The sequence below is a fragment of the Scomber scombrus genome, chromosome 20 (assembly GCF_963691925.1).
Source record: "Scomber scombrus chromosome 20, fScoSco1.1, whole genome shotgun sequence".
In the NCBI taxonomy this organism is placed as follows: Eukaryota; Metazoa; Chordata; class Actinopteri; order Scombriformes; family Scombridae; genus Scomber; species Scomber scombrus.
In genome coordinates, this window is record NC_084989.1 from 19,243,704 (window position 1) to 19,271,656 (window position 27,953).

The window sequence follows — 27,953 nt, forward strand, 5'->3', positions numbered from 1 at the left end:
AATATGCTCAAAGCCTTGAAACATGTGGGCAGAGGTCTTGGATAAGATAATAAAACTCCCAGCACCATGAGGACATCATATATACTGACATCCTCCATGTTGAAATGAGGCAAATCTCAAAATGATTATGAGTTAGAATATAATTTTATATGTTTCATATCTAAACATCATAATGAATATATAGCTGTTTGGGGCCCCAGGCTGCTATGATCTGCCCCCGATTATAGCAGCTTTGAATCAGTAGAGGAGAGATAAACAAAGCCTTAACAAAATATTTTTTACCACGGCAACCATTAGACGAGCAACGAGCAATTCATAATGCTGTCTTATATGCATATTATAAGCACAATTGACTAAAACTTTATATATTATCACAACATATTCATTACTTCTGACTGCTTTCATGTGAATCTCTCATTCGCCCATTGCTGCTGTCTAGCTAGCAGCTAGTCTCTTGTTCAATGCGCCCTCATGCTTCCTTACCTTACCTTCTGTTTCAGTCCCATCGTTAAGAGTGATAGATTTTGAAGAGGTGCTGTAGATCAGACTGCTTCATAATGCATGTGATGTAATGGATTGCAGTGAGCCTGTTTGAATAATTAATCACTCTCTTTGTCTGAGTACTTCCACCTCTCTATGGACAGTCAATGCCAGGGACATTTGACATAGTGTGTGAGTATGTGTGTGTGTTTGCACGAGTGTGTGTGTGTGTGTGTGTGTGTGTGTGTGTGTGTGTGTGTGTGTGTGTGTGTTTTTTTAAAGTGGCTAAAGATAGAGAAATACATTGTTACTGGTATAGATTTTAGCTGGGTTGGCAAAATAATGATCTCTGTGTGCTTACAGTGCAGGGGTGTGTCTGGAGTGCGGTTGCTTACAGCTGAATGATGAAAGCTGTTGTGGTCATGGCATGTTGCAGGATGCGCCTTGTCTTGCATGACAGCTTCATCATACAGGAGTGTGCTCATTATCGTCATATCTCCTATATAAACAATATAGATAAGGGAGAGGTGTAGAGGTATAAATATATATCTATGGAGGTAAATTTAACGAGCAGCAGTGATTTCAATAACCTCATTATCTCCAGGGAATTTGTATCGCAAAGGTTTTGTCACAATCCATAAATTACACAAGATCCCCTCACAATATACAAGTCTTGTGCATACAGGAATTACAGCATGACATCTGTATATCTATTACCTCTAACAATCTACCTAGATGGTCCTAAAGTGCATGACCAGTTAAATCAGAGGTGACGTGGGAGGCAGATTGTCTCTCCAGCTATGAATAGAAAGCACGGCTGCAGTGTAATCATGTCTTGTAGGGGCCGTGCGTGTGTGTGTGGTAATGTGATAAAAACAGAATTGGGAGGGATGCCCCGTATTTGCAAACAGGGATTCATTTTGTTTTATTGCTGTATTTTTTTTTTTTTTCCCATGCAGGTATTCCCTCTGCATGTGCAGCAGTTTGTTGTTTAATGGGTTCTTTGGGGCCGTTTAAATAAAAAAAGACAGTCATTTCAGGCTGCTATGGATCTATGTAAGGGTATTTTCTGTGTTTAATTGGGAACAAAGCAGTTGGTTCCGTTGGTTTTAGAGCAGTTTATTTACTGAATTGTTTCATTGACGTAGTTACATTTGCATATCACCCTCGGATACTCTTTACAACAACATTTGCAGCAACACTACACTTTCTACTCGAGACTCCACATTCTGTTTTGCATGCACATCTGTGACAGGATTTATCCAACATCTATGACTCCCTTTCCTCACACATCCACTGTTGTTGTTCGTCTGCTTCTTACTGTAGCCACGTTTTAAGTGCCACCATTCCAGCAATTTAATTTGACAAAATGCAGTTGTTCCAGCCAGCCAGCCAACCAGGCAGCCAGGCAGCCAGCCGGCTCTCTGGCCCCCCTGCACATCCTGCCTCTCAAGCTGCTGTTTGCCCAGCCAAGCATGCAGGCAGTCCAAACTCAGATGGAGGCAGATGCTATGGATGACTGATTCACCAGGCAAGCAGTGAAGGCTAAACAAAATGAGGCTCTCGGACTGTTGACAAGAAAAATACAATAACCAAACAGCATCAAAAACTTATGGTTATTTTAAGGCACAGAACGCTATTTTAAAATCCAACAAATTGCTATTAGTTTTCCTTCATTTCTCACTGATCATTTTCACATAAGCCTACCTTTATTTCTTTGTCCTATTGTGGCACATTTAACCCGAGCTTTAGAAAAGTCCTACCTAAACCCAGCAGGATGTATGTTTATTTGTGTGTGTGTGTAATGCTTACAAGCCTGGGAGTGGCTGGCATCGACCCACTCTATGTGTTTTTTAGGATATTAATGGAGGAAAACAGATCTTGGAGCATGGCAGGCTGGCAGACTTCAAAATGCCCATCTTTTTGTGTTATTTTCTCTTTAACTAAGCCCTTAAAGTCCATATTAATTCTACTTATTCTAGGACAAAAAGCTTGTTTCTGGAATTCGCCAAAAACTCGTGTCTGTGTCCTGAAATATGAAAAATCACTGCATTTAAATCAAGTAAAATGACACCTGACTCTTGAAACTTGAAAACAAGTTTACATTTTCTTAATCAGTTGTTTTTTATATAGAAACCTCTTGGACTTAATCAGCTGTTTTTGCCAATTTTGCAGTATGCTGTATATCTCCATTAAATATAAGCATGCCACAGAAAACAAAACAACCAGACTACTTTGGCCAACGCCAACGCTGCTGTCAAGGACAATGTATAGCAGACCCGTCACTGCATATGTTAAGCCAAGAGCAAATATTGTATTTTCTTTGATTAAGGATGCAGTTCTGACTTACACCAATCACAGTGAAGCAGGATGAGTCATTACACAGCCATGCATGAAGGCCAAAGATTATCAGCGACAATCTCGACTTAATTTCCTGCTGAAAAGGTGTATACATGCAGTTTGAGGTTGATGTTTCCTCATCTTTTTTTCTACTTCTCATCTCTCACTAATTGCACTTCCATTAGTGTGTTTCACCGTTCTTCAAAAGTCTAGGACTTTGCCGCCCTGGGGGCACCTTTCATATGAAAACGTGGCTGTGGATGATAATGAATGTTTCAATCAATTAGCTTATTGCTCAGAACAAGTGGTGGGGCCCTCGGGGACTGTAGCCTGTGAAAGCCAGTGACACATAACCTGAATGATTACTCCAACCGTCACGTCAAGGGCTCCTGACTGTGCGCTGCTGAGAGTGAGGGCCACTGGTTAGACATTCATAGACCAAGAGTGATATGAAGAAATTGAGCTTTGACCATACATACAGCAAAGTATTGTGCACTTTAGATATTACCAATTTAGATTTATTTATTGTGTGTCAATTTGTCCTGTTAAAGGCTAAAAATTCAATACAGGGATTTTGATTAAATATCAAGAAACAGATTGTGTGAAGGGCTCATCTTTAGTGTACCACTGCTGCTCTGAAGACATGGCAACATCTGTTTTGTGCCTATTTTCTGAAAATCGTAATGTTGGTTTGTTGGTCCCGACTGAAATAAGTCAAAAACTAGTAAAAGGATTGCCATAAAAACAAGAATCATGGTACCCACAAGATTGAGCCAACAGATTTTGGTGATATTTTTTTCTGTAGTGCCACCATAAAGTTCAAAATCATTGGATGGACTGCCATGAAATCTGGTACAGATATCCACTGCACCTTAAGAGGAATCCTAATGGCTTTCACAACCATTTTTATGATTGATACATTTTCCTCCTCTTCTAGCTATTTCAGTCCACACAAGTTTAAGTATAATTAATATTTTACACATTCAAACACTAACTTGAACAACCTAAAGGCTGCAAAGCTTCACTTTCCACACAAAAAAATACCAGAAATACAACCCCCAAATTTCCACATGGTGTCAAACCATTGCGTGGCAGGGGACATTCAATGGTGTTGATGTTTCGTAACACTGAACAGCATGTGTGGTTTATTTTTTGCCCTTCTTTGTTGCTCTTTCTACTGTTTCCAACTGAAGTGGATATTCCAGCTCTGTCTGTTGAATCCCTGTTACATCTCGACCTTGGTTCACAAGGTTGTCCTGGCCCAGCCTGCTATCATCTCAATCACACGCTAATTTCTCCGTCGTGTACCTTGTGCTGCTGAATTAATAACACCATCAGTGTTAAACAACCGCTTCTAGCCTCCTGATCTCTTTTCTCTATCCATTGGTCTCTCTCTGGTTTCCTGCCTGCCTGTCTCCTGTACTTGCAAACAGGCAAGTATGCAATACAGACACTTGTTTTTGTCACTTGTGAAAACATTTTATTGACTTATATTCATTGCCTGAAGGCTTACCCAAACCCATGGGGTTTGGGTAAGTTTGAGATCTCCCCCTCAGATAATCGAGACAACTTCTTTGCCCAGACTTCTTGAGTTTTTGTTCCCACAACGTGACCGAGCAGCTTTACTTTTTTTTGCATGTGAACATACTTGTCCCAACAATGCAAAAAGAGACAGTACACACAGCCATAACAGAGAGAACAAATCAGCTCCCCCATCCTTTAACAGTGGTATTTTTACACTGATTGAGACAATAGTTAGATTAAATAATTAAAGAAAGAAAAACAGCTGATTGGCATTGACCCCAGTGGTGACCCTAGCTATCCATGTCACGCATTGTGTCTGTGATTTACATCTCATTGTCTCTTGTCCTGCAATCTTTACTAGCAGCTGTCTATATCTTAAAAGATCCGACAAAGACCATGCATTGTATTGGCAGCTATGATAACAAATATTTTATTTACAAAGCGTGGGAGCGGCTGCAGAAGAACGTACATTTCAAGGATGCTGGCACAGGAGGGTAATGTAAGCATTAGCTGAACCACCAGCGCTTGTTTTAAATGAATTAGGTGCTCAAGTAAATGGTTCCCTTCTTTTGATTGGTTCATTCATTCAGCCTGAGAAAGACCCATGACAGGTTGAATTGATGAGGTTCACTTTAAAACACTTGATTGCCAACTGAAACTCATTAATCAGTGTGTCACAAATAAGATTGAGTTGTTCGTCAGAAATGTTTCTTCATTTGCATGCAAAGGTTTTAGGCTTCATTCTGTCCCATAATGAGTTGTCTTTTGTGCTACCAACCATTTTATATGAGGTATTGTCAATTTTTTTTTCCAACTTGTGCATAAAACGCTTGGGTAAACTGTTAAAATGCACTCTGAGCACAGCATAAAAGCCAATGAAACATGAAATTATTATTTTCATATTTAATTCACTTACTTTAATAAATTTCTTAAGGAGCTCTCAAAGGTAGAATTGTACCCCAGAGCCACAGAAAAAACAAAAACATTTAAATTAAAAGGTGTTTTCAAGTTTTTTACTGAATTAAATTATCTGCCATTTAAGAAAAATAGACACTCGAATGGTTGAATGATTTCTGGATTGTGAAAATTATTTGTTGCATATTGCCTACATACCTTTACTTACACAAAGAAGATTGCAACTTTATTCCCAGATAAATGCTGAACAATAAATATCAGGAATCAGCTTGCATAATGCACCATTCAGCCATGAATTCTTATAGTCATGCACACGTCTAAGATATTGCGTCATTGTATTTCACATCCAAATATATCATTCTTTGCTGTGACTTGATGTTTTCACTTGACATGCTGCATGCTCTGTAAACTCCCCAACTCCTCTTTGTAAATGTGATACACATTAGTTGAGCAATGGTGGGTAACGTCTCTCTGACAGCTTCCCCGTCCAAGAGTTCCCTCTACGCTCATTCAACAAAAATGCTTACCCCTCATCTGCAGGCCCAGCCGCGTATTGTAAGATAAAAAATAGCAGCCTTTTCAACGTCTTGGGAATTCACCCTGCTGTTAGAAAATACGGCACCGTAGTGGGGCAGGGATTCCCACAAGGGACCCATGTCAAGAGCAGTTTCACACCAGGCCACGGCCCCTTTCAACCTACTGATCTTGTTTCAGCAATTTGGGTGGAGAGAAAGGCTTGAAGCATCCTAATTAACTACGTTCATTGCTATGTTGCCTATTAGAGTATGTTCATGAGCCTATAAATAGGGTAATTGCTAATTATCTACAGTGATCTCACCAAAGCTGTGATTATGCTTCAGAGTTGATAAGGGTGCTTGATAGGAAGGAAACAGAATACTGCTGTGCAGCAGATTTAGATTCACCCTTCAATTTTAGCAAATCCTTTTGCAATGGGAGAACAACGCAGCATGGTAGTAAGGTAGTAGAGGGACCAGGATGTAAACAATTAATAACATGTCCCACTAACAAGCTCTAGGGCAGAATACTTGAATACTTAAATATTTTCTGTGGGGAAATGTAACATTTCATCATTCAACATGCCAAAAATATATAATAATTCAATCTGATCGATGATATCATCCAAGCATAAATGTTATTCATCTTTTAGGACATTTTTGTTTATCCAGTGAATTAAAAATAATTCTAATCTTTATTTATAGAGCACTTTTCAAAAACCCACAAGGGCAGCAAAACTAAACAAATCATACAATCTTTCAATTTAAAAAAAGACCAATTTAGTCCAAGATAAACCAAGAGAACATTTAAGAGAAAAAAACTGTTCAAAGAAAATGCAAACTCAATTAAAATCAGGAAAGGCTGTCTGATGAAAGTATGTTTAAACCACTGATATAGAAAATTCAAATCTCATATTGGTCAGTAGTAAGATGCGACGTATCCTGCAGTCCTTTGTCCTAAGGGGTACTGCCGATGAAAACATCAAGGTCTGTTGGCCATAACACAGTGGGACGAGAGATCACAAGACACTTCTGGTTTTAACTCTGGCCCCTGGCCCCTGGCAATGCAGCCCTTCCTTAACCACTGTTCCTGCTAATTGGCTCTGTGGATAATGCTGGAACTCAGAATTTACATGGAAACACTTTGAAGACTTGAATACACTCGCCCCCGGGTGCAGTCACATCCACGCTGCCCAGTCTTGGCGGTACACTGTAAACCAAGGCAGAAAGCAAACATTTGGTCCAGAGAGGACAGGAAAAGAGTAGAATGTAGAGGTAACATTTGTCTAGGGACCCATGAGATTGGGTGGGAAATCAGTACAGTTTTGTGCTTACAAAGGACCAAAATAGAATGAGCGATAGAGAGAAAAGGGATAGAGGTACAGCAGCTATTTACATGCACAGAAATGGTCTCAAGTTTAGGCTTTACTCTGCTGTTAGCATTAACCTTATCCTGCAACTTGGTGTTTCCACAAGTAAACTACTTAATAGAAAATTGCTCTCTACCTGACAGATATCAAGTCCAACAAATCAATCATATTTTGAGGCCATTCATCCATTTTCCATCACTCATGGTGCGAGCCACGAACTCCAGCTCCCAGATCAATTGGGATTTATAATCCCTCGAGTGTGTTCTGGGCTGCTGCTGGTTTATGATTTACAGTCCACATAAACAGGGCAGAATCATTGACAGAAGAAACCTGGACTCGACTGATGCTCTTAGAATTCAGTTATGATTTGTAGTCCACATAAACAGGACTGAACCATTTACAGAAGAAACCTGGACTCGACTGACCCTCTTGAAGTTCTGTTGCTGCATCGAACGAGACACAACGGAAAGAGGGTGAACCCAGTGAAGCTTTTACCCTCTACCCCCACTCAAGAAATGATTGCTGATTACAATACGGGATTGTAAAACCAAGTCCTATGAGCTCAACTGGGTCTGTCACAGTGTCTCCTCCCAGCTGGACTTGCCCTGTGATACTTCCACAAGGAGGCATCCAGAAAAACCAGATGGTCAAAACATCTCAACTGGGTCTTTACAACATAAAAGAGCAGCAGTTCTAGTTTGAGCTTCTTCCAGATGTCGGAGCTACTCACCCTGTCCCTAAAGGATGAGTAGCTTAGTATGTTTCAGAAGAAATGCTTGTCAGATGGTCTAAGAGAGTCTGAAACTCCCTCGCCCCACATCTGTCTGACAACAGAATAAGACAGGGATGCATCTGACAGTTTCTGTAACTTTCTGTAAACCGACAATCTGACACAGCCAGGTGTGCAGAGATGAGACAGTAGGCAGGTTTTGAACTTCTCTGTCAATCTTTAAAAAAGAAAAAAAAACTCCTTACAGCTCTTTCTTTTATTTTTCATGTTTACAACTAGGAGTAACACTACGAATGCCTTCCAGGAGAGACAGTCTGAAAGAGTAAGCTGTCATTGTCATATGTGATTATCACATGATGATTTTTACTCTGTGTTTGAGCGTGGGTATTTGGAACAGCTGTAATCACTTTGTCTGTCCATTGTGGTCAGATGACATGTTGTTCATACTAATTATTTCCTGATGTAGTCTGGATCTAAGGGTGTGCCCAGACACCCTGTAAAGGAAACTGATTTTGCCCATTTGTTCTTGCAATTTTTGTCTTTTTTTTAAATCATCTGATATCACAAATAAGGGGACCATAACAGGCTTTTTGTGATTTTCTGTCATTTATTTTCTATAACATCACGTGTTAAAATTCCAAAACATGAAGTTAAGGGTTAAATTCACTTGAAGGAGAAAGGGTTCCCAAACTGTGGAGTTAACCAACCAGAAGTGAGTGGACTCATTGGGAGGGCGGCTGTAAAGAGACAGGAGCTAAAATGGTCTGTTTTAGACAAAGGCCGAACTGATCATAACATAACGGACCAGTATAAGATAAATAATGAGGATTTTATTTGTACTCAAACTCATCCAAAAAATATTCCAGTAGAGCCCCAGAATAAAAATGTAGGCCTGGAAATGTGCATGATATGTCCTCTTTAATGAAACCAGAGCTAATGAACATACAGTAAGCTACCGACTCAGTAAATACCTGCTACAACAGCCACTCTGATATGGGAAAACTTTTAAATAAATAAAATAAAATAAAATTGGGCTACTGGAGTTACTAATCACTCCTACAGTAAGAAAGCTACAGAATAGAATGATTGAATATGCGTAAGAGCTGCTGCTGTTTCCCTGTTATATGAGGAGAGAGGAAGTGAAGGGTGAGTGGATAACAGAGACAGACTTCCCTGCCCTTTACTGGAGGCTGCTACGAGGATGTCAGAAAACTTTGTGCAAGCCCAATCCCTTTTTTTTATCAGTGCTTATTGTCCTTCTTTGTGCCTGAATGTGCTCATGTGTTGTACGTTAGTGTCTGTGTAAGCTGTGTGTATTTGCAGGACAGTTTGTTGCAAGTTGCAAGAGTCAACATTACTGTGCATTTTCCCATGTACACACAGAATAAATATGCGCTCGGCCAGCTTACTTTGACACTTACATAAGCTGTGAATGTGATTATGAGAGCAATATCCCCGTGGTGTCTGTTGTGTGGAGCTCTAAGGAGCTGTATGTATTTACTAGTCCTAGCCTGATGGCAGTGTTAAGCTCCCTCTAGGCCAGAGTGTTTATCTAGCTGGTGTTTAGACTTTGGTCTTGGATAGCACCCAAAGCAAGGCCCTGCTGTCCGGGCAGCTCTGCTCTGGCTAACTCCTGCTAGTTGACCTCGTTTAAAGGCCTGGTTGGCTGCCTCGCTGTCCCTCTGAGCACAGAGACTCCGCCGTCCAGCTCTCTGCTGTGTCTCTGTGACTGAGTATGAGTAATTCACAGGACTGAAATTTTGGTCTGAGCCAAACCCAGCACCGATTTATTTAGCCTAGTACTACCTGCCTGACAGCTAAAAAAAAAAAAAAATCAGCACAATCCCAGCCTGAAGCAAATACATTGACGTCAAAACTCTCTCTCCTTTCTCTCCATCTCCCATTTCTGTCTCTAGCTCTCCCTCATACACACATACACACACACAGAGATGCTGGTACACTTGTCAAAGTCTTGCTGCTCCATCCATCATGAAGCATTAGGAAACCAGTGAACTGACTGTACCTTTCAACCCAGTCAAACGACTGGGTTGAAAATAATGGCTCTAACACTGCGAGACACCTACATATTTTTGGCCCATTCTTTTCTGTTGGCCTGCTTCCACATCACATGACTGTCAAGTTTCTGTCTGCGAGAACAAACAAAATGGCTGGCATTCCTTTTATTCCCAGTGGAAAATACGTTTGAAGATAGTTTTGGCGTTAAAATTCATTATGATAAAATTTCTAGTGTCAAATGCCCATTTTACTTTTATTATCTTTGTTCAGTGGATGTATCTGATGTTTAGTTTGTTACTTATTGTTTCAGCTCCCGCCAGAAAATAGCTTGAAAGCAACGTTTTCCATCGTTGCTGTGGTGGTTGCTATGGATGTTGCTATTGCTGAGAACACATAGTTTGTAGTTATTTGAACTGTTATGTTATTTGTGTTATTTTGTGTAACTGATGACGTTCTTTCCGTAAGAAAATCTAGATTTTAGAGCACGTTAGGGGTGACGTATTTCCTCTTCTTCTTTGGATTTCTAACAGACCTTAACTGTTGTTGATTTCAATGGTTTTTAATGATCAACATTTCTCAAGACAAACACTTTAAAGTGTCCTTAATAACTCAAGCATATAATAAGTTAATTTTAAGACCATCCATTTTAATTATTTTACCTTAGATTCTGAGAAATCTAGTTTTTTTTGTCAGTTTTTGATAGCTGGACCGGCTATGTTACCTCTGAGCCTCATCAACTGTTACTATGGAAACAAAGACAGTCCACTTTACATTATGTTACAAAGACTTTTGTTGACTATTTTATCTGTTATTTACTTTTAATTATTGAATTTATTACAAACCAATGAATATTTCTGTGTGCAGCTAGTTCAGTCCCCCCTCTCATTCTCACACCCTGATGCACTATGATGCAGCTCTTTGTCAGACCCCCAAAGTCTTCTGTTAAAATCTGAATGCCCCAAACCAAAGGTGAGGTAATCCTGATGACATTCTCAGAGGTTGTTTTTTCAGAGGTTGTTTTTTCAGACCTGACAAAGCTTCTCCTAAGCCATTGAAAACATTAAACAGCAGTTTTCAAAGGCTGAATAGTTCTCTCAATTAAAAATAAACAGATCTTTATGTATAAAGTCAGTGGATTCCTCATTAACATTTATCTATATATGCATTTATTTTATTTTTGTGTATCTAAGTGTCATAAAAACCATTGCGTGATGCTGCAGTGTTTAACAGAGCATGTACACCTCACATGATTTTCTTCCTTAAAAACAAACACTGGCTCATCATCTAATTTCCCTGGTGCCTTCATTCACATCCTGAGCTGGCGGTTCACAGCAGATACAAACACACGCACAGACACGGCTGTATCGTACAGTATATGCGCAGGAGTAAAATGTCCTGCAGCCAAGTCGTCTCCCTCTAACCTCCTTTCTGTGCATTCTATAGTTCAATCAGTAATTATAAGATGATAAACTTTCCTCAGGGTTTATCCTGCACTCTGAAGGATCATTACAAATATCTACAGAGGCCTATTAGCGGTTGATTAGACGCTGTGCTGGACCGGAAGAGCGTGGGCTTATTTCAAGAAGACGGAGAGTCCTCGGCAGGCCCTAATTAGCCCGCAGAATTGAGCTAGTTCCTGATTTCCTGGTCAGGTGGAAGACGCCTGGCCTCCGCATCAATTAGTGCGACTCCCAGAGTTGGTTTTATTCCCCTGCTTCATGTCACAGAGAGGTGATGGAGGAGAACTGTTGTGTTTGATGTCAGGGGAAACCATATGTAGTGTGCCACAGTCTAATGTATATTAATGCAATGAGCTACAGTAGATATGATAATTTATTGAGGCTCTTATTCTCTTGTTTGCACAGGATTTCTCTATTATGCATCTTATAAGAAAATATATTGCACATGTTCTTCTCATTTTTGGTATTTATATACATTTTTTATCTTACTATGAAACTGTATGCAAAAAAATCCCACTTCAAAACATCTTCACTCAGACATAGAGCACAATCTTTATTGTATTAAAAATCTGTCACACCTAAATAAAGTTCAATATCATATCATAGGGAATCTATTTAACAAAAAAGAAATGTAGAGGCAGTAAAAAAATTGAAGTTCCACTAGCACAAAACCATTCAAGGCCATTATCAGCCACAATAATTCTGCTAACTTCTAAATGCCTTTTGAAATCTGAAGTGGTCTTTACTGAATCACAGCTGCAAGTGGCCTTATCATCTGGCACTGCTTCATCAAAAAGAATAAAACATTTTAGGCTTCTCTGTGCTCGGTGTGAATCAACATTCACTGTCAATGTGCAAGTTCAGAGGTCACACACAATATAAGGTAGTCTTCCAAAGAGAGGTCAGGGTCAACAGTACGGCTCCCAGAGTCATAAAAACCAGAAGGCGAGCACATAATTGGAATCTGCATAACTCATGCTTCTCACAGCACCACTAAACAAGTCTGTCAGCTGGTCTCTTATTAAATTCCTAGTGTCTGGCCGGGTCTGGGCAATGGAGTATGTCGAGAGAAAATGGAGTGAATGACAAATAAAAATTAAAAAAATTGTGCAAAAGTAATTAAATGTACATGAATTGAGAGGCTGCATAAAACATTTTTTTTAATTCTTTATTCTGAGACCCAGACTAAAACTATAGATCTGGAAATGTGCATGATATGTCCCCTTTAATGTATATCAAATTAAAATTTAGGAATTATAATTCATGCAACATTAAATCCTCAATCCAGCACAACCATGTTACAAGCAACACTGATGTATGAAATTGTATACAAGCCAGCAAGAGATGGAGAGAGAGACTGAATGTGTATGTTTGGTCTATTTCTGAGTCCTGCGGCCTGTTGGAAGTGCTCTGTCGCTGGCAGACCTCGCTGGTCTGACAGCATGACGCACTCCGATAAAAAGACTCTCGCTCGCGGTCACACACATGTCACCATGGCAATTAGCATGTCAGAGTGTATGTGATTGACAGCTGCTACAGCTGGGATGTAAACAACAATGAGCGGTGCTGGCAGAGAGACCTGGGGTGTCGAAGACATACAGCACAAACTCCTTCACATGTGACTGTCATAAAGAATAAATGAGGCAGATCATATTTACTTATCTCTGCATAAATAATGTAGATGACTGGAATAGATGGACTGAAACAGACACTGTTTAAAAAAAAAAAATATTATCACAGTTAGTATGTTATACTAGTAATGATCAGTTTTAAAGGGCAAATTAAATCATATTTCTTACATTCATATCAGCTCTAATCAGAAACAACAGAGATTCTTTAGATTATTTTTTAGACCTAATTAATTATCAGTTAATGTGATGTGATTTCTGCTCTCTGGTAGCACGGTTAATGCCTTCAGCTCATTTGTGAAGATGGAAAAAAAAGATTTAGCTGCATATATATATATATATATATACATATATTGTGTATATAATTCAAGATATTTATACTGGTGTATTGATGTTTAATTTTAACAGGGCTAATCTGCAGATGGTTTTAATGAATAATTATTTAGTCTATTCATGTCAAAAAATTGCGAAAAACGTTCATCACAAAATCTCAGCGCATTAAGTGACATCTTCAGGTGTCTTGTTTTGTTCCAGCAACAGTTTCATTTATTGTCAAGCTGAAATAACTCATTGTTGAGACGCTGGAACCAGCTGAACCTGCTTCAAAAATGTCTGCTCATTATAAGAATAGATAGATATTGATAGATAGATAGAATAGAGTTACTTTTCTTTCGATTAACTAATTGCTTAATTTTTAAAAATTGTATTATTCGACTTAAAGTAGGGATGTCAACATGTTTAATGCCTTTCCTTTCCAATAAAATATTAGTAAAGCTGTTTTTTTAAACTTTGAAACCTGTTTTGTTTAAATCCATGTTTGCAGCCTTCGTCTTCCCTCCATGTTGCTTCACTTTTCTTGGTGCATTACTGCCACTTGTTGATCAGTGGCATAGTGTGAAACAATGGCATCACTAAAAGCATGTTCTCATGTGGTTGCACGAGATAAAAATAAAACTAGAATACACTCATCAAAACATTGCCTCATAGCTCCACAGAGAACCTTTAAGTTGCCTACTGATGTGATAAAATATGTAATTTTTATTGATTTCTTCCCCCTCAAACGCTAAAAATCTCATCTTGGAACAGAAATCTTAATATAATCTCTCTAGATACTCCTCAGCTCTTTATCTTTGCAGGGAAACCTTTACAGTTTTGGCCCAAGAGCTCAATTTTATGGCCCGCACGTTGAAATGAGTCTGGCTCCTGGCTGGCCCGCTGCCTCTGAGATCACATGTGACTGATGGCAGGTAGCTGGGAGGCAGGCTGCGCCGTCTGGGCTGCTTCCCCGTTCAACATGCTCCACATCCGAGCCCCCGCATCAATCACTGCGGCTAGCAGGAGTGGGATGCACTGCCAGGGCTATTCCTGGCTCTCACTGTCACACACATGAAAAATATGCATACTCACACACACACACCTGTCTATGTCTGTTTCTTCCAGTATCTCTGCGAGGTGGGCATATTAACAGTGGCAGGCAGTAGCTGTAGCATGCTCCACCTGTCCTTAGGAGACAAGTGTTGGAGGAATCAGAGATGAGATCACTTACCTGACTCACGTTGCACCTCAGTGTTCATTCAGAGCTGCACCAGCCAGATTTTTCTCTGCGAGATCATAGCAGAGATCGTGTTAATATAAAATCATTGAAAAGCAGATGAAAAGAACAGCTTTAAAGTGTTGCTAGTTATTGGATATATTGAATATGACAGAACCATAGACTATATATAAAAATAAACGTAGCAAGGTGTGACCTCACCAATTGGTTAGCACTAAAGCTAGTAAGAAACCCAGAGTTGCTGCTTATGTCAACACCCACACAGCAGACATCAAAGCTACTATAAGTCTTCAAATCTTACCCAATCTAACTCAATGCATTTATTACAGGGCCTGAATTTAGCAATTTTGGTCATAATGACTCAGTGAAAAAAAAAGACTGACTTAGTATTTCTAGAGCTGACTTTGCATTTTAAGATACTTCTACATACGCTTACGCCTCAAGACGTTGTTGTTGCTGCTTGGGCAGAACCCTTTTTTCTAGTTTCTAGTGACACATTTTAAATCACAAAAAGAAAAATGTATGGTATGTGGGAGCTTTTATCCTAACCCTATTAAAATCACTAGTGTTGGAGGAATATAATACATGATAGTGATATACATTCAAAACATCTGGGACAAATGTTCAAACATATGTTAAATATGCAATGAAAAAAATCTGACTCAAAATAAGCAAATATTTCAATATAAGTCATATTTCTATAATTTATTTGAGAAATTGAAATGGCAAAGAACTACACACGGGTTTGAGATTTTAAGATCAAAAGGACCCTTTTCGTGGCTGTCACCGCTAAAATGAGGAGCTGTCTTCAACAGATTAGTGTAGTGCCACTTTAAATGCTTTGGTCTCTTCAGTGGAATTTTGTTTGAGGAACTTGTTCGTTGAATCGTAACCTGGTAATTACCTTGTGCTTTTGAGCCCTGGCTGGCCTCTCCAAGGCTTTGACTGAGGACCTGCACTCTCAGACTGAAAAATGCATTCAGACCTCATGAGGACCTTGAGAGATAGTCAGAAATAGCTGCCTCTTAAGACGTGCAGAGTCCAGTCCGCTGTGAAGAGCATCGCAGTGACTGGTGCTTCATTTAGACGCTGCCACTGGCCTTGCCTCTAGATCTCACAGTCAGGTCACAAACACTTCATAGCATGTCAAGTGTCAGCTGAAGTACTGCTGCTATTCTAGGTCCCTCGTCGTTTCTTGGGACTCATAAGTCATTATCGTCTCCGATAAGAGAAACATGTTCATGTGGTGTGAAAATAAGTCTTTTATTATAAGTTTGTAGTTTGAGGGATAGGGCAAGAAGGGCTCTATGTCAATGACCAAAATGTGTTCATATAGTAAAGATGGAGTCTTATCCCCACAAGAAGTAGGATTCTCCTCTAATTATGCAAATTACGCTGTTCTTAAAGGGGACTTATTATGGTTTTCCTTAATTTCAGTCATAATATTACAAATGTTGGTCTTTCATGTTAAACATTTTCAATGTGTCATATGTAATAAGGTAAACATATATAGAATGAATTCCTGTGAGCAAAAAGCTTCAGATTGCTCTTAATTCTCAGTTTTTAACGTTTTTTTTTTTATTTATTTTTTTTAGCCTGAGCTGACATCAGCTTGTGACAGATTAGTTTATATTGTCATCAGCTCCACGCTCAGTTGACACGTTCACTGCTGCCCTAGGCTAACATTGTTGGGTTTTTTGATGGTTCTGCGTGTAGTCACACCAAGCAATGATTGTATTACACTGCAGACAAAGTAAAGTAAGTAGTTTACCTGTTGGAGGTGTGCTGGTCGTCCGCAGCTCTTCATTAAACATCATCAACACTGTGGCTGTTTCTGTCTCTACTATTCGTGAGTGGGGGGCTTAAAGAGACAGGAGTTAAGACTGTCTGTTAAGATGCAGAGGCTGAACTGAGGGGCTGCATAAGGGGGCCAGTGTAAGATAAATAAGGAGTTTTTTGAACTGTGAATCATGCAAAGTTACTCTAGTAGATTGGAAAAATAAAAATATAGTGCTGTAAATGAGCATCATAGGTTCCCTTTTATTTAGATCCCATATCTTTATATCTTGTAATTTGGCAAACAGCTCTGCCAAGGATGCCCCTTGACGCCCCTTGTGTTTTTCTCAGCAGCCCTCAGTCTGCTTCCTATCAGACTTCTAATCAAATGGAAGATGCTTCGCTAATTTAATATCGAGTGGTGAGAAGGCACGGTCAGGCAGAGAGAGGAATCTCACAACAAATAATTAAACCTTTGTCCCTTTGCAAAAGACATTTGATCCCACATTCTCGGCTACTGGCTTCACTTTTGGTTTAGTATTGACATGTTTTAATTGCTTTTATATTGGTGTGTTATCAGTCTTTATAACAGATTGAGGTGTTAATGACAATGTTGAATTTGTTAATTTAAAAAGACAGAAAATGGAGATTTAAATAGCTTTCATTGTCCACTGTCTGTGATTAATGTTGATGTAATTTATTTTTTTCTCTTCACAGTGTTTGCCGATCCACGGTCATGGATTCGTCTTAGACAAGTACAAGTGCCACTGCAAGAAAGGATTCTACCACCCCAACAGAGTAGCTGTCAATGGCTTTACAAGTAAGTCAGTTACAAATTAAATCATACGTCTCAGTGATTACAATACGGCTCTACTGTACAGTAACAAGGATCATTTCATTACATATTTCATTTATTTTATTGGTTTTCCCAGTTTTTTCAAATGTACATAGGTTTAAAAGTGATTTTTGGCAGTTAAAATGCTCAAAAAGCTATGTATAGCATATTAATTTCAAACTCCAGTAACAAGGAAACAAATAAAAGTGGCTGTTAATTACTTCTGTCCATGTTTATCACACTAAAGTGGGCTGGTGAATGTCCTTTATACAGGGCAGGCCTCGGGTGCATTTTAGACTTTAAGGGCATCAAAATGTAGCCTATTTGGAAGAGAGAGTTTATGATGGTCTTTTTTTTAGTGTTGTTTATATGTTAATCTGTGCCTTATATGTTATCTTAATTTTATAACGACGGAAATAAAACAGATGCCCTGTCTGAAAATTGAAGTAACCTCAGTACCTTGGGGAGGCTAATCAGGTTCGAGATGGGAAATATCTTTTTAATGGTAGTTACTTTTCCCAGTTTATTCTGTCTGCTGTGAGTTAATTAAAAAAGGCTTTTGCAGACACAGAACCCCAGTGGTTTTCACCTGCGCTCCATCGCTCTCTCTGCCGTACTTCCATTTCAATCCACTTTCTCTCCTTTCTCATCCCACTCAAACCTCATACAGCATGTTCCTCTGTGTCTATCTCAATTTTACCCCTTGTCCTCATTCATTTCCCCCTCGCTCTGTTCCTTTGCTCATCTTATTGCATCTATTTTTTTTTACCTTAAAACATTTTCCTTCATGCACAGAAAAGCAGAAAAAGGGCTGCACAATTTCTCTCACAAAGAGCTGGATATTTGTGCTGTCTGCTTCTGCCTGCCTCTGCTGTTGCTGCGATTGCACACAAACTGGTCATGTGTGCAAGTCTGCATGAAAGCTCAGTGTGTGTGGGTGTGTGTGTTTGACTGAGTGTGTGTGCGTGCATGTGTGTGTGTGTCTTTTAGAACACAATAATAGAGAGGAGAGGCAAGCCTGTTAGCGAGGCGTAGTGCTGCAGTCTGGCCCACCATGGGGCCAATAACAAGCCTGTTAATCCACAAGGGGACATCCTTGACACTCCATTGCAGAGAAAGCCAGTGCAACTCACTTTCCTGTGTCTCCCAGTGATCTTCCACTGTGGATCTTACATATGAATATGCAGGAGAAGTTACAGTGAGCTAAGCTTCCTCTGACTGTCAGTCAACTGTTTGAGCAACAAACCAATGAGTATGAGCTAGAGGAGGTGACTCATTGCTACGGAGATAAGTAGTCCTTTTGAAGGATCAATGATGTGCAGAGTCATAGCTTTGAAAAATAGGCCAGTTTCTTTTTAAAGGCAGAATCCCTGCAAATCTCTGAAACAATGGCTGTTTCCAATAAAGCTACAACAAAAGCTCTATATAATTCTGCCATTCGTTATCTGTCCAACCATACGGGCATCTGTCAGGGGATTTCTATACGAACCAATAACAAGTCCAGTTTCTTCTTGTTGTCCCCTGGGTTTGTTTGGTTTTTACCTTTTACCTTTGGAAGATATTTTTACCTACACTAGCTGCACGACTCTACAGTAACAGCAATGTTGATCTGTCGGTTGGTTAGTTGGTCACCGCTTCCAGACTCAAATATGTCAAAAACTATTAACTATAGACTATAGGCAGCAGGTAAAAGTTCTAACACATGTAGTGAAATATTTCTTTATCTTTTGGATATATTGACACCAAATTTTGTACAGATATCCATGGCCAGAGGATGACTATTAATGACTTAGTGATCTCTTGACTTATGCGTGAAATGATCCCCCTCATGATGAATTTGAATAACTCTGGAAACCCCTTAAAATGGCTATAAATCATATTTTTTATCACAATGTTTTAAATGACAATGTGTAATGTCAGAGGCGTGACTTCTTGTGATGAACCTACAGAGAATTATTCCCCAACTGTTCAGCTCCCCTTAGCTTCACAGAGCTTTATAACGAGTTTCAGCTCATTGTTTTCATCTGTTTTCACTGCAACTGTTTTGGTTCATTCTCACTGCTCTCATAGTGTCATTTTCCACCACAGCAGTCAGCTGCACCACAGCAAAAGCTCTAAAAACCCACTGTGAACTGCATGCCCAGCACCAAACATCAAACAGACACAGTTGGTGACTAGCTGGTGAACATAGAGGAGCATTTAGCAGTTAAGGAGCCGGATATTTCCCTTAGGAGTTGGTAGAGAGTAAAAACAGAGCTAAAAAGAGAGTGAATATTAGACTTACATTCACCAGGTGGACAGAAACACGACTCCAGATGAATGATAATGTGGACATGGATATGGAAATAAGCAACTATTTGCTAACAACTCCTACATATCAGCTTATGCGTGTGACCCAAGTCCTCCACTCGTGGCAGATATCACATTAGCTAGCCAGTTTAGAATTGGATACATTTTCTTTCTCTGCCCAGATCTTGCACCTACAGCATGAGAAAGCATAGATTTTTATGCTTTGAGTCAATCTGCCCTTTACAATATCAAGACTTCCCGTTGTCCCTGTCCTTGCCAGGATAAAATAACTAAGTACTGGCATGTCTCTGTGTGCTTTTTCTGAGAAATCCGCAGCCACTGGCTGTCATTGTATGATATGCCAGTGACTGAACAAGGTGCAGCAGTGTTGACTTTTCATGTTCACACATATAGATCCATCTCCCTTGTGTTGACACAATGTCGATGAATCCTTGTAAGGTCAGAGCGGGATAAGCATATATATACACACACACACACACTTAAGAAGCTCCAGTCTGTCATAGAGCCACTCCATCTCTTTTGCTGTATCTTTTAATACTGGTCTGAACAAATCCTCAAGAAAATTCAATAGCAAGGAAGTTTCAGAACATGATAGTTGTCGCTTTGCAGTATAACCTGCTTGTGTTCTCTGTTGAATTTGTGGAAACTGAACAACTGAATAGCAATGGCAGCTGTTCATTTTAAAATGTGAAAAATGTCTCAGCCAAATATTTTCTTCAGGAGTTGTTGGAGATCAAAACAGGGCTGAAAAGTGACAGTGAGTGAATGTTGATGGCCAGAGGTCTATTAGATGTGTAAATAAACAACAGTTTGGTAACACATTCACAATAACTACTTTAAGGTCATTTTGAATGTTGCATTTTCAGCCTTTTCTCCTTCCCTTAAGTAGCTTTAAAAAATCAATTAATGCAGCTTTAAAAAGGGACAGTAGGGAAGATTTTATTGCCCTAGAGCCAAAAATAACAATATGTGTGGAAGTTTGATAAGCTTGTCAATCGATACCAATGAGGAAAAGATTACTGAGTCAGTTTCTGAGATTTTTTTGCCTTAAATTTTTACTTTCACTGAGGCAGTAACTGTGCATTTTCATTTGTTTTTTATTACACTTTACTAACTAATCAGTCTTGTGTTTGACAGGAGCAGGGAAAAAGGGGAAAGGTGCAGACAGTGGCCCTAATGCAGATGAAGGCTCTTCCAGCGATTGCCTCCCGTGCCAGCAGGGCTGCGCCTACTGTAAAGACGACACACCCTGCGTGGCACGAGAGGACGGCGCCCTTCGCATGGCTGTGCTCTCCTTCCAGTGTCTCTGTATTCTGATTGTCTTCGTGAGCATGGTGCTCGTCTACCATTTTCGCAGGAATAAGGTTGGTATTAATACATGCTCCAAACAAGCATTTACTTTGATATGTTATAATTTAGTTGACACAGTAAATAGAGATAGTAGAGATATTGTTATAGGGATTTGGTCCCTTACTGTAAAGTTTTAAAATGCAACAGTGCATTAGAGGGAACTACCCAGATTGAATTCACAACTACAACATAGTCATCAGTTACATGTTTGATGTTTTCTAAGCCATATGGTCATCAAAGCCCTTTGGATGAATAAACCAGTGATTCCATGTGTGGGTGGTCACAATAACGCTTTGAAATCATTTCAAACAGCTCAAACACTACAGATCAACAACATCAGCACCTTGGACAGCGACCAGTGTGTGCAAATGAGAGCACTAAAGCAAATTTACTCTGATTCATACATCAGGCCACTGAGCCGAGCACTTCATCTCTCATAGTTAGAGTGATAATATGTGGGCTTGTAACTTTTTGTAAAGGAAGATGAGAGTGCACTGCAAGCTCCCAAAAATGTAATGAGGCAACAATTCAACCTTCAAGGTCTCTTGCAAAACAGACAACTAAAAGCCAATCAAATACAAAATCCATCGTTATGGTGGATAAGTGCGGCACTTTTTAATTTATCAGAGTTTGAAGGGTTGCACCTCTCCTGCTAATAATGTTATTGCGATCTAAGGACATTATCATTGATGGTATTTTCACTGCATTAATAATTGATTACGCAACACTGGATACGTCAGCATATGGAATTAAAAGTTAATTTAATTACAGTCTTGTGTAAATGTCCTGGTCTTGCATGGTGGTAAAGCTAATGTTTTTTGCTCCAGATTATCATTTAAAAAGAAACCACTATCTCGTTTTTAAGTTTGCCACTGTAATTGGTATCAAGGGGTTAACGTTATGCTTCTGCATCTTCCCAGACATCAGTCAAACAGTTAAGAGTAAATGGAGACACTTTTTTAATGCTAACTGCTCAGCAATTATTCTAAAATTATGCATTCCTCCAAAAATGATTTTACCCTACTGAGCATTACCTTAAAATACAAAAAGGTTTCACAAGTTGGCTTTTAAACAGAATTATTAATATAAAGTAAAACAGACAGTGACTGTAGGTACTGTCTCACAGTTTCCATGTGTTTTGTTACTGAACTGCTGCACTCAGTTTAAATGAAAGTCGGTGATAATTTACTTACTTGAGTTCACTTTCTGCCCAAGTAAACTTTTAACTGAACTTGTGAAATCCTCTGAGCCTCTAGTTGGTTCAGTCAGTTAATTGGCTTAATTAAAGGATTTGTCTTCAGCATTAGACATGTGAGGATTAACCTGAAGAGTCACCACTTCCCTGACAGGGGAACATCTGGCTGCTCTATCTCCAAACACCTGAGGACTCTGCCATAATATCAACTCGAGTTGAACAAAAGATTGCTCACTTTAATAAAGCAGATGAAACTTTTAGATACTCCAGGGCTTTGTCATAATATAAAAACCTTCTTATGTAATGCTCATTAATCTTATCGAACAAAGTTTAAGAGATTACTTTCAAAGCCTTTCACAGACTTTCTGACTGATTAAAGACGGCTCATTTTCATATACAAATCAGCTTCATTTGGTTTGCAAATGTGTATTTTTTTCATATTTTAAAGAAGATAAACACTCATCCTGTGTACATAGCAGGGGCTAGTGTTCTGTGTTGTCTTTTGTATGTATTTTTAAATGGGTGGCACAGCTGTCCTCTGCTCTTTGAAAGCCCCTCAAGCGTCTTGTCAATTAGAGGATGATATGTTGTTAAATATCTTACACAGGAAATGCACAGAAAAGGCCTGAAATGGTGAACCCTTCTATAAAAGGTTGTTGAGGAAGGAGCTTTCACTCTTTCAACCAACAAAAGGCGGAAAGCTCCATGCCCCCTTTAAATCCACCTGGCATATTATTTAACATGTTGTTTTAGACTTGTTTAAACCTTGAGATATGAAGGCAGTTTTAAAAGTTATATTCCAAAATGCTCTATAATCAATTTGTAGAAAAACATAGATCATTTTATTATAATATAGAAGATTATAATATTGCAATAAATCACCTTCTATACTTTAAATATGTCAAATGTCTGAATATATCTTATAAGAACATCTCTTAATATATACAGGTATTCTATTCTATTTTTAATGTGACTTTCTGCATAATCATCAAACATCAACAATACATCAAATGACTGTTTAACTTAAAAGGAGGTACTTATAGTCACAAACCCACAGAAACTCTGCAGTTAGCCTAAGCTTTATGCAACATTTTAGCAACTCATTAATTTTGTTTTTACAGTCCACAACTTTGCTGTTTTGCCTCAGTCTGCTGAATTTAAATGAAAAAAACCCAAGATAGTGATTATAGTGGAGCATTTAGCTTCTACAAAAACACATATTTTCCTTGTGAGTTTGCTGGGACCAGACCAGAGCTAAACAATATTGGTCTGGACTGGACTTGGTGTCATCAGGTGGCTAGAAACTGTGGTTGATTTTTCTCCATGTCTACTGGATGTGTAAATGTTTGCTATAATATCGTATGTCAGTGTTGTGTTTTCATCCTTTTGCCCACAAATGGCCCAGTAATGCAGGTTTATGATGTATAAATTAGTAGTCTGATGATTGTACTGTATGTTTCTTTGTGGGCAGAGTATCAGAGCATCTGGTCTAGTCCTGCTGGAGGCCATCCTATGTGGAGCTCTGCTTCTTTACTTCCCGGTAAGCCTGAGATACTTGCTAGTTTGTGTGTCTCTCTCTGTGTGTGTGTTTCTCTGTGTGTGTATGTGTGTGTGTGTGTGTGTGTGTGTGTGTGTGCGTGCGTGCGTGCGTGCGTGCATCCTTTCATGTGCTTATTTCCCGACGTGTTTGCTGATAATCCTCATGCCATGCTCCTCTGAGCCGAAAACAAAAATCTTCTCCTTGACTGAAGGTTGGCATTCGGTTTGACCTTCAATACACGATGTCGCTCATTCATCTAAACCAGAACCAGAGCTCAGAAGAAAGTTTCATATCAGCAGCAATGGCTTGTCAGAAAGGACAAACGTAGTCCATAAATCATACCTTTTGGTTGTGTGGTTGTTTTTTGACGGCTGCACCGAGCTGTGATAAGCAGGGTTTTCACAGCCAAGGTGTGCGTGTGATAAAACGGGACTGGCAGAGAAGAACATCCCAGGGCTTGTTGGTGACCCACCCGCTAACTGTACACAGAGCTGGCCAATGAACCCAGCAGCCTGTCAACACTACCATCTGTTGACCAGCCACTCACGCTGCTTCATACAGACTGAGCTCATTCAACCCTTTACGAAAAATAAACTCCTTCAAATGTTTCTGACTTCAACTTCTGAGGATATTTCATTCTTAACCCAAACTCTGGACATTGTTTGATGCAAGACTCATTTACCCAGTTTTTTCTTTCTCTTCATGAAGCTTTTTGAACACTTAAACCCTATTTTGATGGTCAGTTACTTTATTATTACTATTACTAACTAGTATTATTACTTGCAGCCTGTCAAATGTGAGGATTTGATGCTTTCCTTTTGCATATACGATAGTGTATATTTGATAATATTTGAGATATTTTGAGCAGTTGTTCAGATAAAAACAAGCCACTTGAATATGTAACATTGGCCTCTGGAAAATTATAATGGCCATTTTTCACAATTGTATTGACTAAATGACTAATTGAGGAAATAAACATCAGAATAAAATAAACAATGAAAATATTTGTTACTTACAGTCCAACCATTTTTTATCATTAGACCCCTGCGGGGAATTTGGACATCCAGTTTGCAGGAATTCATCACATTTTTGGGCTGCCAGACTGCCCTGAAAGAACATTTTTAAGGGGTTTCAGCTGTAAGTCTGCCAAGCAATTTAGTTTTTGCAACAGGGCTTTATTTTTGAAAATAGGACCAAAAGTACAGGAGTTTGATCTATACATCTATTACAATATCATACCCATATAACTTTTTATTGCACTAACAGTGTGTTTCTGTAAAGTTCTGCATAGTGCTGGCATCCAGAGGGCAGAAGAGTAGGTGTTACAAGGTTAAAATGTAAGCAAAGAAAGTGTTATTACAGAGTCAGCAATCAATGAAAAAAGTATTCTTCACTTTCACCTTTTCACTTTTAACATTGGTTTCTGATTGTTTCTTTTGGCCCATTATCACTTCTTGGTATAAATAATTAAATACAAGAAAGTAGCCAGAGGTTATATACTTATACTGCTATTTTTGCTTACTATAAAATCATTTAATATGCTGAAAAATGCATGAATATATTGCCGAAAAGAGCTCAAACATGTGGAGACTTTGGACGTGGATACAATTCACATAACAATCCATGTCATTTGGTGTCAGTAATAACATAGCGACATTGTTTGCCAACTTCTGAAGCACCTCATTATTTTTGCCGATGACCAAACACTGTCCACCACCCACATACATTGATTTACATGAATCCTCCATTATGTCCTGCTCTTGGGTGCTTGGGGCATTGGCTAATTGCAATTTAGTTGCAATCATGTGGAGCTATATGCTTAGCGAAGCAATGCAGGGTAAATGGAATTAAAGCCAACTGATTTAGAGCTGGCTAATCAATGCAATTTGCTGCAACAAGGTCCTGGAAAGTAATAATGTTTGAAATTTGCAGAGTGAAAGCAAGCCAGAGAGTCAGTTTATTGCTTCGTGAATGAACAAATAGCAGATGATATTCCTGTATCCAGCTGGTGTAGAGATGGCAGAGAGAGCTAAAAATAGATGGCTTGTAAAAAGGTTGTAGAAAAGGGAACTTTACTGTATAATCTTACCCAGTTTAGAGATTACAATTTCATGACTTTGAAATACCATAAATAAGTAGCAGTTTTGATGGAAATTCAGTTGGATTGTTCTGTGCTGACATGGTCACTGTGAACAAGACTGATCTCGGTTTGATAAAATATCTCAGCCCGATCATGTGAAAATAGCATCTTTCTGCACGGCTTTGTGCGGCACGCTAGATTGATCTCCACCCTGATGCATTTCCATGTCTTCCCTGCGAATCCCACATGAGCCGCGGCTGCGATGGTGAGACGCATCACTCCCAATCTAAATATAGATTCAGAAATATTCCGCCGCCGCTGCTGCTTCTATTTTAAATAATTCCACTGTTATTAAGCAGCAGGAGATACATCTCATCCTGCTCCCATGGCATTCTGCTTTGTGGAGTAATTTTTTCCCCCCTTTTTCTCTCCAGAGTGTGGTGTGTCACATGTAATAACTTCAGCCCCCCTGCTTTGAAATGAAAGAGGAGGAGGAAGGAACAGGGAGTACAGAAGGAGAGAGGCAAAATTATGGCAATGCCAAAGCCGGCTATTTCCGTCTGGCTGTGGAGATGAGAGGGGGGGGGAACGGACATGCATTTGTGATTCACAATGTGATCCCTGGATTAGCTTGCGAGGCTTGCATTTGTTTCTTCGCAGCTTCTTATTGACGCTGCTGGGGAGACTTAAAATTTGAGGTAAAGTTTGCATTGGTTTTGCAGCTTGATTTTTCAGTTGCTACCAGCTCCTGAAGTCAGGCCAGGAACACATACGGGCGAAGTAATGAATCAGAGGCGTTGCATTGTGGTGGCACCTGCTCTCTACTTGCCAAATGACACTCTGATAGGTGCTTCACAGTAATGGGGGAAATGCACAAAGTGGAATAATTAAACATGATTTTACTTGTCATAATATTTTTAGAACCTTATTGTCCAAACTGCTGCTCAGCTGAACAATATGGGAGATTTTGGACTGACATGTTGTATTCTCATTATTGTAGAAAAACAACTTTTGTGCGTGCCTCCTCCATTATTGCATGTGACGTCTGATGCAACAGTCCTGCACTGCTGTTTTGGGTGTGCAAAGCAGAGCAGGCTGCACCAATAGATCACATTTATCTGCACTGATTGTTCAAACTAAGGCCTGGACTCTACTGCTTGCATCATTAAAGAAAGAACAAATGAATAAAGAGCATTAATGTGTGTAACCATACAATAACCAATCACATTCAGACCAAACACAACATTTTTGGTGGGCAAAATGTTTGCCTCTAAATTCAGTTACAAAAACACGGTTTGAGTCTGGTAACCGAAACACTTCAGAAGAAATGATAAAATAAAGCAAATTTCAGCAACTAAACTGCTACAAAAACTAACGTAAAGTGAGATGTATCCTGCACGGAGCAACGCAGAACATGATAATAATGAGCCTAATTTTTCTGCTATAATGTTAAGAATGTTTAAACAATTTCCACCACCATCATCACAACACCAACTTGGGGAATTTTCTTTGGAGGAATCATGTTCATCCATCCAGTACAGTTCCAGAGACTTAGAGAGTCTATGTCAAGAAGCACTGAAGTTGTTCTGCAGGCTTGTCATACATTTCTACAATACTGCAGTGTACAGTCTTTCCTGTGGGTGCACATACCTGTATGTTCGAACAGTCTACTGTTCAACTGGAAACAGACCTTCAGTATGTATTTTAGTTGCAGTTCTAGTCAGACTTTGCTGTCACAATCTGAAGCCTGTCATGCACATACAGTACTGTATGCACATGTAAAAACCTTGTCAGAGACCTGGCCCAGGAAATTAGGTTTCTTTAGTAAAAATCCTACCAGGAATAAGGAAACTACAATGTTAACTGAATCAGGCTACTGTAAAATGCTGAGAACAACCAGGTCACTGAACTGCATGTAAACATACTGTATGAGAAAGCTGAGAACAACCAGGTTACTGAACTGCATGTAAACACACCATATGAGATGTATCTTTCCTTCCCAACCCATCTGTGTGTGCACCAGTGCAGGCTGCCCCAGAGACAGTTGTCGTTCTCTCCCCGCATGCTCTCCCCTGTGAGACATGTCACACCTCCTGCTCTACTGCGTATGCATTCATAAATGTTAACAACGTAAAAGTGGTAATGTGAAAGTTTCTATCTTTAAAAGTTGGCGACACCTTTTGTGCTAAGTATTCATTGTTCACATCTGAGAGATCAGTTGTTATTCAGACTTCACTGCAGATTATTTTCAGATAAGATAATCAGCTGATGAGTTTCTGTGGTTCTCTTTTCTTTGTCTGTGCAGCTATGCCTATGCTCGCTGCTCATGATCATTAT

At 39.3% G+C, this 27,953-nt stretch overlaps 1 protein-coding gene across 1 annotated transcript in view; it reads left to right on the forward strand.

Moving 5' to 3' along the window:
• Positions 1-27,953, forward strand: part of gpr158a (G protein-coupled receptor 158a) — a 65,268-nt gene that overhangs the window by 14,411 nt on the left and 22,904 nt on the right. Inside the window, exons 3-5 of the mRNA XM_062441732.1 lie at positions 17,024-17,126; positions 20,589-20,815; positions 23,468-23,536. Coding sequence (XP_062297716.1) covers positions 17,024-17,126; positions 20,589-20,815; positions 23,468-23,536 — 399 coding nt within the window. The remainder of the gene's footprint in view (positions 1-17,023; positions 17,127-20,588; positions 20,816-23,467; positions 23,537-27,953) is intronic.